The following is a 14463-nucleotide window of genomic DNA, read 5'->3' as shown; positions in this document are numbered from 1 at the left end:
AGGAACATAGTGTCAAGAACTCAGTACCACCCAACTGTTGAATTGTGAAAAAACTCCAATTTCGTTGGACTGGTTGGAGCTAGAAACAGACTGGGATAATAACTTTATTCCTCGTATTTTCTTTTCTCACATTATATTAACTTTATTCCTCTTTGTTGGATAATAACAAAGACATGCACATATGAGTCACTAACCACATTCATTTGGGACACTCCAAATAGGAGGGATAGCCCAACAAACTCGCCCGACCGACTAGTTGGAGGGAAACACCAATTCGGCTTCCATACGACAAAACTAAAACTTTCCTCTAGGCAACACTTTCGTCAACATATTTGAACAATTGTCATTGGTGTGAATCTTCTCAAGCTCCATCAACTTGAAATCTAATGCATCATGAATCCAATAATATGCTTCGACCTCGAGTGAAAGGAAAAATTCTTCTATAAGTGAATGAGAGTTTATTATCACAAAGAAGAATGTTATAGTCACACCCCTCAAACACACTCTCCTAACTTATTGAAGTCACGCCTCCTTACTTTTTAATATTTTATCTGCTTACAGGTTATAGAGATTTAACAACAACACTTACTCTCTATTTTTTTAAGGATTTTTTTACCTCTTCATCTTCTCCGAAATGTTATGTTCTCGGCTGATCTTCCATGGGTTCCAAGCCTCAAACTGCAAATCGCCACTATCTTTGTTGTGTATGCTTCCTTGAAGCTTCTCTCTATGCTTTTTGTTCTTCCTAAAAATAAAAAAGAAGTTTTTTTATGAACGGTAAAAGATATGTGTATATAGATAAATAAAAAAGAAGTTAGATTTGAGTATTGTGATTATTAACTTTTACAAACAAATTTGGATTTTTTTTTACAAGTTTTTCTAAACTAGGCAATATGCAATACCAATATATATTTTTAAGTTCTTGTTTAATTTTTAAACTTGACAGTATGCAGTACCAAGCCAACATAGACTTCTTGCATCCCAAAGTTAGCTTCGAATTCGACGAGCCACACAAATATCTCATCGCCCACTTCATGGCCTCCCAACGATTGGTTAAAATTAGTTTTTTAACATTTAAGAGCACATGTTAACATTTTTCTTTAATTTAAGAATAAACTATGAGATTGATTCTTGTCTTTGTAACTCATTTTTAAACAACGACTTATATAACGATAAATAAAACAATTGTTAATTGAAAAATATTTGACAAAGGCAAAGACTATTTTTTCATAATATAATGAGGTACCGACTACTCTAAGAGTATGTTTGGATTTAAGGAATATAATGTAATTGAATAAAGTGGAGTATAATGGAGTGAAATGAAGCAAAATGAAATAAATATGACATTCTATTGTTTGGATAGTTTATGATGGAGGGACAAAACATTTACATTTCATCCCTTACCTTCCGAATTGGATGAAACAAAGTTGAAGGTAAAGTGGTGGTATGAGATGAAATCTATTTCATTTTATTGTTATTTTTATAATCCAAACAATGAAACATTAATTTATTTCATCCATTCTCATTTCATTCCTTCAATCCAAAAATAGCACAAGAGTGTATTTGATTTGAGGGAAAGAAAGAGTGAAGAAAGAAAAACACGTAAATCAATGTATGAATTTAAACTAATTTTAGTCCAAATTCATTAATTGGTTTCCATATTTCTTTCTTTGCTATTTTTCCCTCAAATCAAACATACCTTTAAAATATTTATCATTAATTTATTTGAAAATGAGTTACAAAAATCAATTCGGTGGATTACTCATTAATTGGAACAACTGAGAAATAAAAGTGAGAGACCTAATATATATTGCGAAGAAATGCAAAAGTTTGCTCACTCTTTTATTTTTTTCCACTTCTACCCAATATAGATTAGAAGTTTTGTAATTTAGGGCACTTTAGTAATTTTAAATATGACCCACACTTCTTTCTTTTCTATTTAGTTTCTTTTTCTCTCGTACCGAATAATACCATAAATCTACTTTATTTCTTACATACTAGCGGACCAGGCGCGAAAACGCGTCTTTCTGTGTCTAACTTATGTCCAAAAAAAAAGATACGACTTATATTATAATTAATTTATTAATAAAATTTTTTTATTGCTATTAAAAAAATTAAGTATATTATTGCTATTAAACATTTTTTATTTTTTTGGTATTACAAGCTTTAATTTATGCATATTATTGGGAGGAAAGAAAAAGTGGATATAAAATAATAATATTATAATAAAATATATTATTATATTGACCGATATATAAAACCCGCTCGAATTCTATTCATTTTCTATTCATATTCTTTCTCTCTCTAAATCACATCGTGCAGTGTTCTCTTCTTTCTCACTCCTCTCTGTAAGATCCACGAACCCTAGCAAACCCCTCCCGCAGAGAGGAGACTCTTCCTCTACCTGCTCCCTTCACCTACTCCTTCTTCTCAGGTAAATCTCGTAACTACCCTCAATCGTTTCTACTTCTCTTCGCGATTTCCATTTCCATTTCCATTTCCGTTTTTGGTAAAATTTTTGTTCTTTACTTTATTACTCAAATCAATGCTTTATACTTGTTGTTCTTGAGTTTATAGATTTTCTTCAAGTTAGGGTTTTTTTTTTTATGGAATGTGAAATTTCACTTTGTTACCTTCATAGTTTTTGGATCAAATAGTGTATATAGAAGTAGGAAACTTTGATAATATTTTTTGAGAAACACTAATAATAATTTGAGAAAATGGCACTGTTAAATGTAATTGTAAATGTCAGTGCTGTGTTGGTGTCGGACACGCAATGTAATTGTAAATGTCAGTGTTGTGTTGGTGTTGGACACTGATGTGTGTCTGACACTGTGACTGACACCAGGAAATGCCTAATCTGAGGAGTGTATGTGCTTCATAGGTTACTCTGATCATGAGAAAAAAGAAAAGTAATTATGTAAGTTAAGCTTGAGTTTTGTCATTTAATGATTTAACCTAAAGTATTGATAATGTGAATTTGGTGTTTTCATTTGGCAGTTGTGTTGTTAGCTTTTTGAAATCATTGTAATGGCAGCTTCAGAGCAGCAAGTTCCAACCCAAGCTCCGGCACCTGATGTTGTATGTATATCTACTACTACATTTTTATTGTGTTTGTGTCTGATACTTGGTTTATGTTGATCTTTACATAGCTGATTGTTTTTGGTGTGACGTTGGTTTAGGTTGGTCATGCTTTTGTTGATCAGTACTACCATATGTTGCATGAAAGCCCTCAGCTTGTGCATAGGTTTTACCAAGAGATCAGTAAGCTTGGTCGTCCTGAACCAGATGGTATAATGGGCATCACAACCACAATGAATGTGAGTTCTCTCTTACCCTCTCTCTATATCTATATATCTATCTATCCATGTATCTGTTGTCCTGTTGTACACCCTTTGTACCCGTTTCATGTGTGCATTTTCTCATGTATACTTGTATTCATATTTCTGAGTCTGATAGGTTTATATAATATTTCAATTGACATTGATGTATTGCATTGGTACCATTGTGCAAAATTCTTGGTTCTTACTCCAGTCCTTCTATGTATTAGTGTGATTTCTTGTTTACTTCATCCCCCCAAAATTTCCTGTCCACCTAATAACATGATCCTCCAAATTCCATTTGGTAGCTCAGATACTAATAAATGTAAACACAATAATAGTAGTTGAACATGAAAACAATGAGCTCAATATATAATATATCTCTAAATTTTGAATTTTAATGTATCCTATTTAATTTCAACAAGCAGGAAATTGACAAGAAGATACTGTCATTGGGTTATGACGAACTAAGTGCAGAGATTATATCTGTGGATGCACAAGAGTCCTATGGTGGGGGAGTCATTGTCTTGGTCACTGGGTTTATGATAGGAAAGGATGACATTAAGCAGAAATTTACTCAATGTTTCTTCCTTGCTCCTCAAGAGAAAGGCTACTTTGTTTTGAATGATGTTTTCCGCTATGTTGAGGAAAATGAAATCAAAGGATCTGATCATGATATTGAATTTTCTGCCTCTCCTGACAAAGGTAATATGACACATAAGGTGTGATTCAATTAAGATTTTTTTGTTCCCTTTAGCTGTTCACTTAAGTTGCCTATTTCCTCAACCTTATTTCAGTCTCAGATCCTCCTGTGCTGGAGACTCAAGTTTCAGAGCAAATATCTGTGAGTTATGAGGATGGTGATGGGGAAGAAGTCAATCCAGAAAATGAGCAAGTGGCTGTTGAAGAAAAGGAAGCTCCTGTTCCTGAGGTTCTTGATGAAATTCCTGATGATTCACAGAAGGTTGCTGGGTTGCCATCCCAAACTGAAGAACTACCAAAGAAGTCATATGCCTCTATTGTAAGTCTCCAATAAAAAAATACCCTCTTTTTTTCTGGCCCTTTCTAGACTCTTCCTGAGTTACCATTGCAAAAGCCTTTTTTATATTCTGGACTTTGACTTTATTAAACTGGTTGAATTGCTGAAAGTTGACTAGAATGATACTTTTATTGTCATTTTATCTACAAGAGTAATAATTGCTTATGTTACTTTCTTTTTTTCCTTTGTAACTGGTGAATCTAGGTTAAGGTCATGAAAGAGGGGGCACCACCGTCGCCCAAAGTGACAGCTGCTTCTGTGAAACCTGCCAGTAAGATTCAAGAACAGCAGAGTACTGCTGCACCGCCACTACTCAGCTTGTCAGAAAGAAATAATTCTATTATAAATACTAATGGAGGTGGAAACAATCAAGAAACTGAAGGTCTGATGCACCATATCCTATTATTTTAGTAGTTCAAATTTCATAGAATTTGTCATAGGGAGTATTGACATGTTTAGTTGGTTGTTTTGACAGCAGAAGGTTATTCGATTTATGTGAAAGGTTTGCCTGGAAATGCTACACCTGCCCTTCTTGAGAATGAGTTCAAGAAATTTGGTCCTATTAAGAGTGGTGGTATCCAAGTTAGGATGCAAAAGGTATTTCACTTTGTAATTGCCTGCCTTTTCTTAATGCTGGCATCTTATCTTCAACAAATGGCTTTCTATTTATTAACACCTTTTTTGCATATGTATGGGTTTATCAGGGATTTTCCTTTGGCTTTGTGGAATTCGAAGTGGCAAGTGCTGTGCAAAGTGCGCTTGAGGTATTTATCAGTTGGAACTTATCTTCAGGAATTCCATATTCAAATCATGATTTGCATAAACAATTTCTAACCCAAAATCAAAATCATTAAGTTCTTCGGTGTGTTATGCCAATCAGACAAACATATTTTGTTCCCTTGTACTTATTCTTTCTCATGGTTACATTCTCTCAATAGTGTAATTTTTTATTTGCATAAAAATCCACTGGCACACGTTCCCCTCTAATTGCTCTATATATTTTTATTATTTATTTTGTATCTTTATTTGGTAATCAATACTTTTTTATCTGCATTTCAGGTTTCACCAATTCTTATCAATGGCCGACATGTCGTCGTAGAGGAAAAGAGATCAACTAACAGAGGCAAGTACTTTTTAGTATTGGTTCAATTCACATCAAGGTTCCAAATGTATGTTTCTGCACATCATAACTATGAAATTTATGGGGTTTGTCTATGCATAACATGTTTGTGTATGCATGCCATGATTTGTAAAGAGATTTCTCTTGCTCATTGGGCTCAATTCAAGCATTAATTGAAACATTACCTTCAACCAATTGGGGTCCATCATGTTTCATTATGGGGATAACATAAATAAAACGTGTTTCAAGCGGTTGTGTTAAGCGTTCATTTTCCTTTTGCTCAATGACTAGCCATGAATTTGAAGTGTCAAAGATAATGATTTGGCTGCTTTTATATGGTTATTCATATTATTTCTATTGCACACAATATCTGGTGTGTATTTCCAAACTTTTGATGTAAAAGTGTGGGCTTCTATTTAGTGTTGCTGATTATATTGCATGTTGAAGTCAGCTGTTTGTGCTCTCTCTTCAGGTTACAGGGGGCGGTTCTCATCTGAAAGAGCACCCAGTTTCAGGGGTGACGCAAGAGGCCGTGGAAATTATGGAAATAGCCGAAGTTTTGGCCGTGGAGAATTCAACGGTCGTGGAGACAACAACGGTCGTGGAGACAACAATGGTCGTGGAGACTTCAATGGCCGTGGTAACTTCAACGGTCGTGGAGACTTTAATGGCAGAGGGGAATATGGATATAGGAATGGCAACCGAGGAGGGTTTTCAAGCCGTGGAGGTGATGGGTATCAGAGAAACGATTATATGGGAACCAATGGTGGCCGCATGAATCGTACTGGCGGGTCCTCTGTTAATTCAGCACCCAAACCTGCTCCTCGTGTTCCTGCCTCTGCTTGAGGAAGCTATGCATCAAAGAGTCAGACTGATTGATAGTATTACAATTTGAAGTAACTGAAGCAATTGGAATTAGATAGAATTAAATAGCAAACCTTTTTTAGATGAGTTAATTTTTTTGGTCATTTTTCTGATATTGGAGGTCTTGGGAAAAGGTAGTTTCTGATTTCTGTTCATTATATAATGAATCTAGCCTAGTTTTTGTGCTTCCCCAGTTTTATGAAAATATATATACTTGGGGTATCATTTTTTGATATATTCTAGTATTTGGTAGTTGTGACTGGAGATGTATGCTACCACCATTACTTTCAGGGAAATGATTAAAACTTGGTAGTGTTAAATCTGATATTTTTTTTACCTTTTAGTTCACTGACTGAAGTATGTCAAAAACAAGTTCAGTAACTCCAACTCTACAAATAACTGTACTACAATTTAATAACTTTTGTTCTCAGTTCTCAGTCATTCGTCTAGTGTATCCGAATTAGAGTTAATGAACATGCCATCTTCTGTTTAGTGTTTAATGACTATTGACTAGAACCCTAAATCTAGTAATTTTCAAGTTTGAAGCATTAGGTTTTTGAATTTCTCAAAGTAGAGCTTGTGTAAAGTGGTAGTGGTTGACTTTTCCTTGTGCAAATTGGCAATTAACGATTTTTTTTATTTTATTGTTTTTACAATGATATTTTTTTTATTTTTAAAATCAACTGTTAGTCTGTTTACAACAGAAAATTCTACTCTATAGTTGTTACCCGTAATTGTGAACTTGATAAAAAAATGCCTGCTTAACGGTCTATTTAGTCAGTTGTATTTGTTGAGCTTTAAGATCTATTACATTACGCAAAGTGTTTGTTATCTTCAAAACAATGTTTCTTCATACGCAAAGGATGCTCAAATTCAATTAAATGGTAAAGGTTATCTATAACTTGTGTCATACAATACTGGTTGGTTCCAACAAAATCTTTTGTGCATACATAGAAGGTGGATAATTGATATGCTTGTCCATATTTCTATAGTTAAACTTAACCTTCATATGGCAAAATGGCTATACATTGTTTTTTGTTTTTTTTTTTTTTTTTTTTTTTTTTTTTTTTTTTATGAAAAAATGGTGATACATTGTTATAAGATAAAAAAAAGTTTTTTAAATACATTTTTGAGAATAATTCGTAATTGTAAAAACAATCAATTTCCTCTATAGTATCTCTAGCAGTAAGTTGAAGATACGTTGAGTTTATTCCACCATATATCCAACTATCCATCCTGTATTGGTCAATAATCTCGTCTAATATTCAAAGTAAATGGGTTATTTGATTTCTTTCTACACACACTCCACTCAACGTGATATAAAATAGAGATTTGGTCATAATGCATTATGTCTTTGTATCCAAAACAAGATTTCTATTGGAAGGGAAGGCTGCAGTCTATAATACTTCATTATTCAGCTAAGTGTTTATCTGCCTAAACTTGTCTGAATGCAAGTGACTACTACTACAAGCACACCAATCTATGGAATGTGCCAAACTTGACTCTGTCTGAATGTATAATTTGATAATAGTACTCAAAATTAAGTTCAAGATTCAGCTGATAAGGTTGAATAGTTTGTACTTCAAAAAAAAAAAAAGTTTGAATAGTTTGGTTAAGAAGTAGTGGTACTACTTTAAATAAAGGAATTTTTGTTATACTCAATTTTCAACCATTTTATGATTAATAACAGATGGGGGCGGTTGTGGTTTATTCTTTGGACTTATTAATCCTACATGTTTAAAGATCCTTAAACAATTTGGTTGATTGTGTTTTAGCAATTCATTTGGTGTCATGTTTTGTAATATTTTTACTTTTTCCTCAAAACAACGATATTCATTCATTCAAATTCATAAGAAATACATCAATCGAAATCATTACAAATTCAACTTCGCTAAAAATTAATAAGGATAAAACTGCAAACAGGAAACAGACTACAACATTCGAGTTAATAGCATAAAACGGCCTAATGTCTAAGACAAAGCCTACAATTGATATGACAAACTTCAAATGTCCGGAATAATCATGCATCAAGATCTGCAACGTTGATGATACTAAAGTCATTGAATCTACACGAGTTTGGATCGAAACAAACCTGTAAATCTGAATAAAAAAACAAACACCGTACCAAGACGGGACGAACACCGTACTAAGACGGGATAAACAAAACAAAGACTCCGCACTAAGACTGGATTAAAACCAACCAAAAAATTTGGTGCCGGCGGCAGAGGGAGAGAAAGAAGAATTAGTATTTTTAAGTTTAATTTGGCTTAAGTATGTATTCACACGGTTTGATGTAATGTGTTAAAAGAGTCTGAACTTGTTTTATTTATCAAACTCTATTTACTGTCTACTCGTATTTATGAAAGATAGATACAAGCGATAGATTATTGAGACTCATTTTAATAAGTAGACCACGCTAATAAATCCCGCTAGTTTTACCGTTAGTCGAGTTGGCAACCTCACTATCCTCCCCTTCCAACAAATGGCTCCCACTTACATGTGACTATTTTAGACAAATCTAATTCTAGTACCACTTACTATAATGAAATTGTGCCTGCAAAAGTCAAAGAAAATATTATGAGGAAGAAATTGATTTTTGATTGTTAAGTTTTATATATTGACTTGGTAGTGTCTCTTTAGTTTATGAACTCTTTATCTGTATTGCAGTCCAATATGTGGCAAAAGAATGCCCCCAACACTAGTTTCAAATTGGTTTATCAATCTCTACTTATTCAAAATCTTATAACCAAAATATTTAACTCAAGTCGTTAATGAACTCCTCCTAGGACAAATCGTTCACGAGAACCCAAATTTAATTTCTGGTAGAAACAATGTTTGGCCAGACTTACTTACCTAGTTGCCCAACTCCCCTTTCCTCCTAGGAACCAAAGGTTTAAGATAAAAAAAAAATCTTATGAATGAAAATATTTAATGCCAAAAAGAAAATGGAGAGAAATAAATGGCTGAAGCCAACTTTGAAAGGTACAAAACAACCTTAAATTAAGTAAGTATTGTTCAAGATCAATGACATATTCGACATAACATTATTGCTTAACCGTTAATGATATGAATAAATAACAGGAATACATGTTCTAATTACTATACTAAAGTATTATACAATTAGAGAAAGAAGCAAGAATTTTTCTTGCAAAACTAGAACCTCAGCTAAACGTATAGGTATCATATATAAAAAATAACCATGAAATAACTGCTGCAGAGGCACATGACACATCATCATCAACACCAAGTAGAAGAAATTTAACCATTTAAATACCAAAATTGCAGGCTTGAACAAACTCTAATTCATAGTCAACATACTTTGACCAAAGTGGCTTGAATTGTGTCATTGCAATATCAAGCCATGGTTTCATGTTACCATTGAAATGCACCACTGCTGCATTGTTTATCTCGTCCATGCTGATACTTGGGTTATAACCAAGTCCCAAAACATGCCATGATTTATCCAGTGGCTTTGTTGTTGAGTAATATGTGATTAGACCAGGTGGCAATGTTCCTAGTTTCCATAGTGTCCGATTCTCGTTCTGCAACAGCACAAACATATCATGTTATACAACGTAGATACATATTTTTAAGAGTAATGATTTATATTCTAGATTTTGAAGATAAATTTGATGAGAATGAGACTATAATGGTAGATATTGAAATAAATTTGATGAGAATATGAGACTATAACATACATAGACAATGATTTATATCGTAGATTTTGAAGATAATAAAGCCTCTAGACCCAATGCTAGTGATGGTTGATTAACATGCATTTATTTTAAAGTATCAACCAATATTGTGAAAGTTGTGATAAAATACTGATAATGTGACCACGAAAAACCTTGACATCAAAGCCGCATAGTAGTCGCATAAGTGTTGTCAATCATGAACTGCGGAAAATAACAGTTTGTTCAAATTCTGTTACCCTACAGTACTATAGATACTATTTGAGACAACACTTTATACTAAATTGCGTATTGCAGAACGATAGCAGGTTGTTCAAATTTCGCTATGGTATAGTGCTATAGCCACTATTGACAGTCCAGGAATCAATTAGTGTCAAATTGTGTCATTAAGTCATTAACAATCTAAAACCTAGAATTATATTTACAGTACTACTAATACTACATGCTGTTGAAGAATGCAGAAAAGTTGTGGTAAATAATACACGAATAATATAAATATGAGCTTAAAGGTCTTACCAGATTCTGCCAATAATGATACTCTTCTGTGCATTTTTCCCTTCTCCAAGCATCCAAATCAAAGAAATTCATTCCATAAGCCCATGCACAAGCCTTTGGATTAAATCTAGCTTTGATCAAAGGATGCGAGAAATTCATGTACTGCGCATATCTATGGAATGACCCAAAACATGTTTCTACAGCACCGTTCACCTTGCCATCCATATCAATCTTCCATAACCCAGTAAGATCCTTCTGAACTACTATGTCATCATCTAAAAATAAAACCTTATGCAACTTTGGATACATTTCTGGCAAGTAGAATCTTAAATGATTCAATATCGACAAATATTTGGGATTCCTGAACTTCATATTTGTTGTGTCCTTTGTAGCATTCTCTAGCTTGTTCTCAAAGTAAAATCTCTGTAGGTTAGCAGACTCGAGCTGTCGAAGGACTGGGACATAAGAAGAATTCAGGAATTTGTAATCCTCAACTGCCTTAACTTCAACGTGCGCGCCATTATAATCCTTCAACTTGAACATCACTTGCATAGCTCCCAGATTCATCTTGTCGGTCACAACATGAAACACATGCTTCCATGGTTCCTTTGCGTTCTTTGTTGCTGAATTTACCACAACAGATGCAGCCACAACATTGTCCGAGAACAATGCATAGTGGTAAAGATTAGGATCTTCAACTTCAGGAGGAGTAGGTTTCCCCTCATCTATATACTTCTCCGGATGAGCAATCCGCTCTTCCATCAGCCTCATTGATAGACAATGCAAGCTCTTTGGAATAGACTTGGCGGCAATCAAACTCGAGAAAGCACCCTGCTTCTTCGCCTTCGTTAACTGTTCATTCACAGCAAAGATCGTATCCTTCAACTTCTGAATCTTGAGCTGGTTATCAAAGGACTCCTTGGCTTCACCGATCACCTGGCGCGTGGTTTTAATGCGCTCCTTCACTTCCTTCTCCAATTGGCGAACTATTGATTCATCAACAGGGACTGCATCATTGCTGAAAAGAGTCCTGTATTGAGGTTTACCCATCAAATCCGAGAAGTTTCGTGATAATTCCGCGAAAATCCTAACAAGCTTTGAGCTCTCAAGCTTGAGCTTTCGTGCATAAGAAGCATACAAAAGAGCCAAAGACTTATGATCATCAGCTTGCTTACGGATCTGATCCAACCGAGGCTTGAGGGGATCGGTTTTCAACGCCAAAACAGATCTCCTTATTGATTCAAATCCATGAGCACCACCACCATCAGAATCCTAGTACAAAAACCATAACAACAGATTAACAAAGCTTCATCATATCTTTTACCTTCCCTATAAAATCTATACATTAAAATTACAAACATTTTCCTTTCCAAGACTAGAAAAACAAAATAAAATAAAACAAATTTCACCATATTCGTTTACCAAGAAAATCAGCAAACATCATGCCTACTTAAAAAACACAGCAGCAAATTAACCTAGCTCAATCAAATCTATGTACTATCCAAGAAAAAGAAATACAAAATTTTCCATAGAAAATTAACACACATCAAACCCTCAATGGTAGAAAAAAGGATCAGATCCCGACCCACTTGAACCTAGATAGTAAGATCCAATACTAACCGCAACCCACTAATTTTTTCCTCAAATTAAACTAACCCAGAAACAAAAAAGACAAAAATTAACAAACTTTACAAAAAAAAAAAAATCACAACCACAATAAAATCTGTTTCTTTCCCGGGAAAAAAAATCACATAAACAAAACGAAAAAGGGGTTTGAGAAATTAACAAAAGCTTACCAAGTGGTTTTGTTGATGAGATGAAGCTGTGAAGAGAAAAGAGAGAGTGAAGAAAATGCAGAGAGCGATGAGTGTGAAGGAGAAGCTAAAGGTTCGGATCCTGGAGCGAGGAAAACGAGGATTAACCATTTTTGTTGATTCAGAAGAAGCAACAACACTACTTACTCATTCACACTATAAATCTCAGAATCATGTATATGAAATTAACAGATTTTGTTTCTCTCTCTCGCATACACTGTGTGTTCTTTCTCGAGTGGAGAGAGAGAGGAAAATTTATAGATGTGTGTGTGTGTGTGTGTGTGTGTTTTTCTTAGCTTGATTATTTAAGTGTGTATGTATGGGAAATTAATTGTGCATATTTATTGGTTTTTGGAATATAAGTATTTTAAATTTGATGTGAGCCTTGTAGACACATGACATGACATTACACATAAAAGAGTTTTTTTTGTTTTTTTTTTTAATTCAGAATTTTTCATTTATTTTCAGAATAAATAAATAAAAATTGTCAAAATAAATAAATAAATATTATTTGTTAAAAAAAATCGTCAAAATAAAATAAATACTCCATTCGTTCCAAAATGTAAGTCACGTTAGCATTTTTAAGCATAACATTTGTGAATGTTGTAAAAAATTATAATATTTTTCCTCTTTTACCCTTCACATAACATTTAAAACTTTCTAAAATAAAAAAATTAATAATAATTTCTCTTTTCTCTCATTAATATGCGTAAAAGCATGACATGAGAAAGTTAAAACAAAATATGGAGATAATAAAAAGGGTAATTTAGGAAGATCAACAATAATTATACATTAATATTGTAAAACGATTTATATTTTGATACAATTTTTTTTTTCAAAGTGACTTACATTTTGGAATGGATGGAGTAATGTATAAATAATATTTTTTGCCCTGACAAGCTCAATTGATAGGAATATTGCATTCTATAAAACATGGTTGGAATTCAAATTCGGGATCTTTCACTAAGATCAATGCATGAAAGAGCAAAAGATTCTACATCATAGAGTCATGCCCAAGGAGATGATACTCTCCGTTCTTTAATCGACATCCACTGTCTTAACTGACATGACATCAAAGAAAACTACCACTTCACTTTTAAAAGGAAGGTTTGCCTTACGGATATTTGTTTGCTTTCTTCATCTCAAGAGGTAAATTTATAATTATTAAACTACTTGACAATTTCTTTTTATCATAATATTCAAAAATATCCTTTTGGACAAAAATTTATTTGAAAATAAAAGATCAAAATTGCATAATAAAAAAATAGAGACTAAAATTGCGAATTTCATGAAATAGAGAGATGTATTTAATTTTTTTTTATACTTTTGATAATTAAGAGAAAGTGATTTTATTTGCATTTTTATTTGTTGTTGTCCAAAGCATTTCACTCTGTAATTTTATTTTTTTATTTTTTATATGAATAAATAAAGATAAAATTAAATGTGGCTGTTTCCTGAGTAGCCCTTTTGTTGAGGAGTCATTTTACAACCTAGAGATACTTGGTTCAAAATTTGGCATTAGAAAAAAAAAAGTGAATATTTTAGTCAAAAAATTTAAATGTGAGTATCATATATTATAATCTGCCGACAATCCATTGAAGTTTACCTGCAATCTCCGGTACTGAGGACTCCACTTACCGTCACACTGTTTCTTTCATTTCCGCGTTATTGCTTTCTCCGGTTACCCGTCAACTCCCAAAATGCGTGTTATTTTCTTACGTCTTTCATGAGTTGTTTAATAGCCTGGTTTAAATGCGTGCCAGCAACCAAATAATACGTGTTAATCTAGTATTTAAGGTTAATTAATTAATTAATTTAGTAGTATAGATTTAAGTTTTGAGTATAAATTATAAAAATATTCAATGTTCTAAAAATTGAATATTATGGATCAATTAATTTGATGGAGAATTCGTCGGAACAACTTTAAAAACTCAAAGGTTTATAGAGTTGGAAAATAAAAATAAAACCCATTATAATTACCAATCATTAGTTGATTCAATGATGATTGACGTTGAATTTAGTAGGAAGGACCACAGTTCGATCCCCGTAATTACGATCGGGATGGGGCTAAAAATCCCGAACCAGATCAATCTAGTGGTGAAATAAAAAAATACCGATT

The 14463-nt window shown here is 33.3% G+C and overlaps 2 protein-coding genes across 3 annotated transcripts; one reads left to right on the top strand and one right to left on the bottom strand.

Annotated features, from left to right (window-relative positions):
• The first annotated feature begins 2278 nt into the window (after positions 1–2278).
• On the top strand, positions 2279–6668 carry LOC123890172 (nuclear transport factor 2). 2 transcript variants are annotated; one of them, XM_045939719.1, is made up of 10 exons: positions 2279–2434; positions 3001–3081; positions 3183–3320; positions 3749–4025; positions 4118–4341; positions 4564–4741; positions 4835–4956; positions 5064–5123; positions 5419–5482; positions 5952–6668. In XM_045939719.1, the coding sequence occupies exons 2-10, from the start codon at positions 3031–3033 to the stop codon at positions 6323–6325; spliced, it is 1488 nt and encodes a 495-aa protein (XP_045795675.1). In that variant the 5' UTR covers positions 2279–2434; positions 3001–3030; the 3' UTR covers positions 6326–6668. The 2 variants fall into 2 exon arrangements, with proteins under 2 accessions (XP_045795675.1, XP_045795676.1); XM_045939720.1 differs by having other exon boundaries at positions 2286–2434; positions 4838–4956.
• Positions 6669–9317: 2649 nt separating this feature from the next.
• Positions 9318–12683, bottom strand: LOC123888794 (galacturonosyltransferase 8). The gene is made up of 3 exons (XM_045937963.1): positions 12327–12683; positions 10552–11802; positions 9318–9885 (listed from the first exon to the last, which is right to left on the bottom strand). The coding sequence occupies exons 1-3, from the start codon at positions 12453–12455 to the stop codon at positions 9610–9612; spliced, it is 1656 nt and encodes a 551-aa protein (XP_045793919.1). The 5' UTR covers positions 12456–12683; the 3' UTR covers positions 9318–9609.
• Positions 12684–14463: the final 1780 nt, after the last annotated feature.

This window comes from Trifolium pratense, linkage group LG6, assembly GCF_020283565.1.
Source record: "Trifolium pratense cultivar HEN17-A07 linkage group LG6, ARS_RC_1.1, whole genome shotgun sequence".
NCBI classification, from domain to species: Eukaryota; Viridiplantae; Streptophyta; class Magnoliopsida; order Fabales; family Fabaceae; genus Trifolium; species Trifolium pratense.
This window is presented reverse-complemented; position numbering and strand designations above follow the sequence as displayed.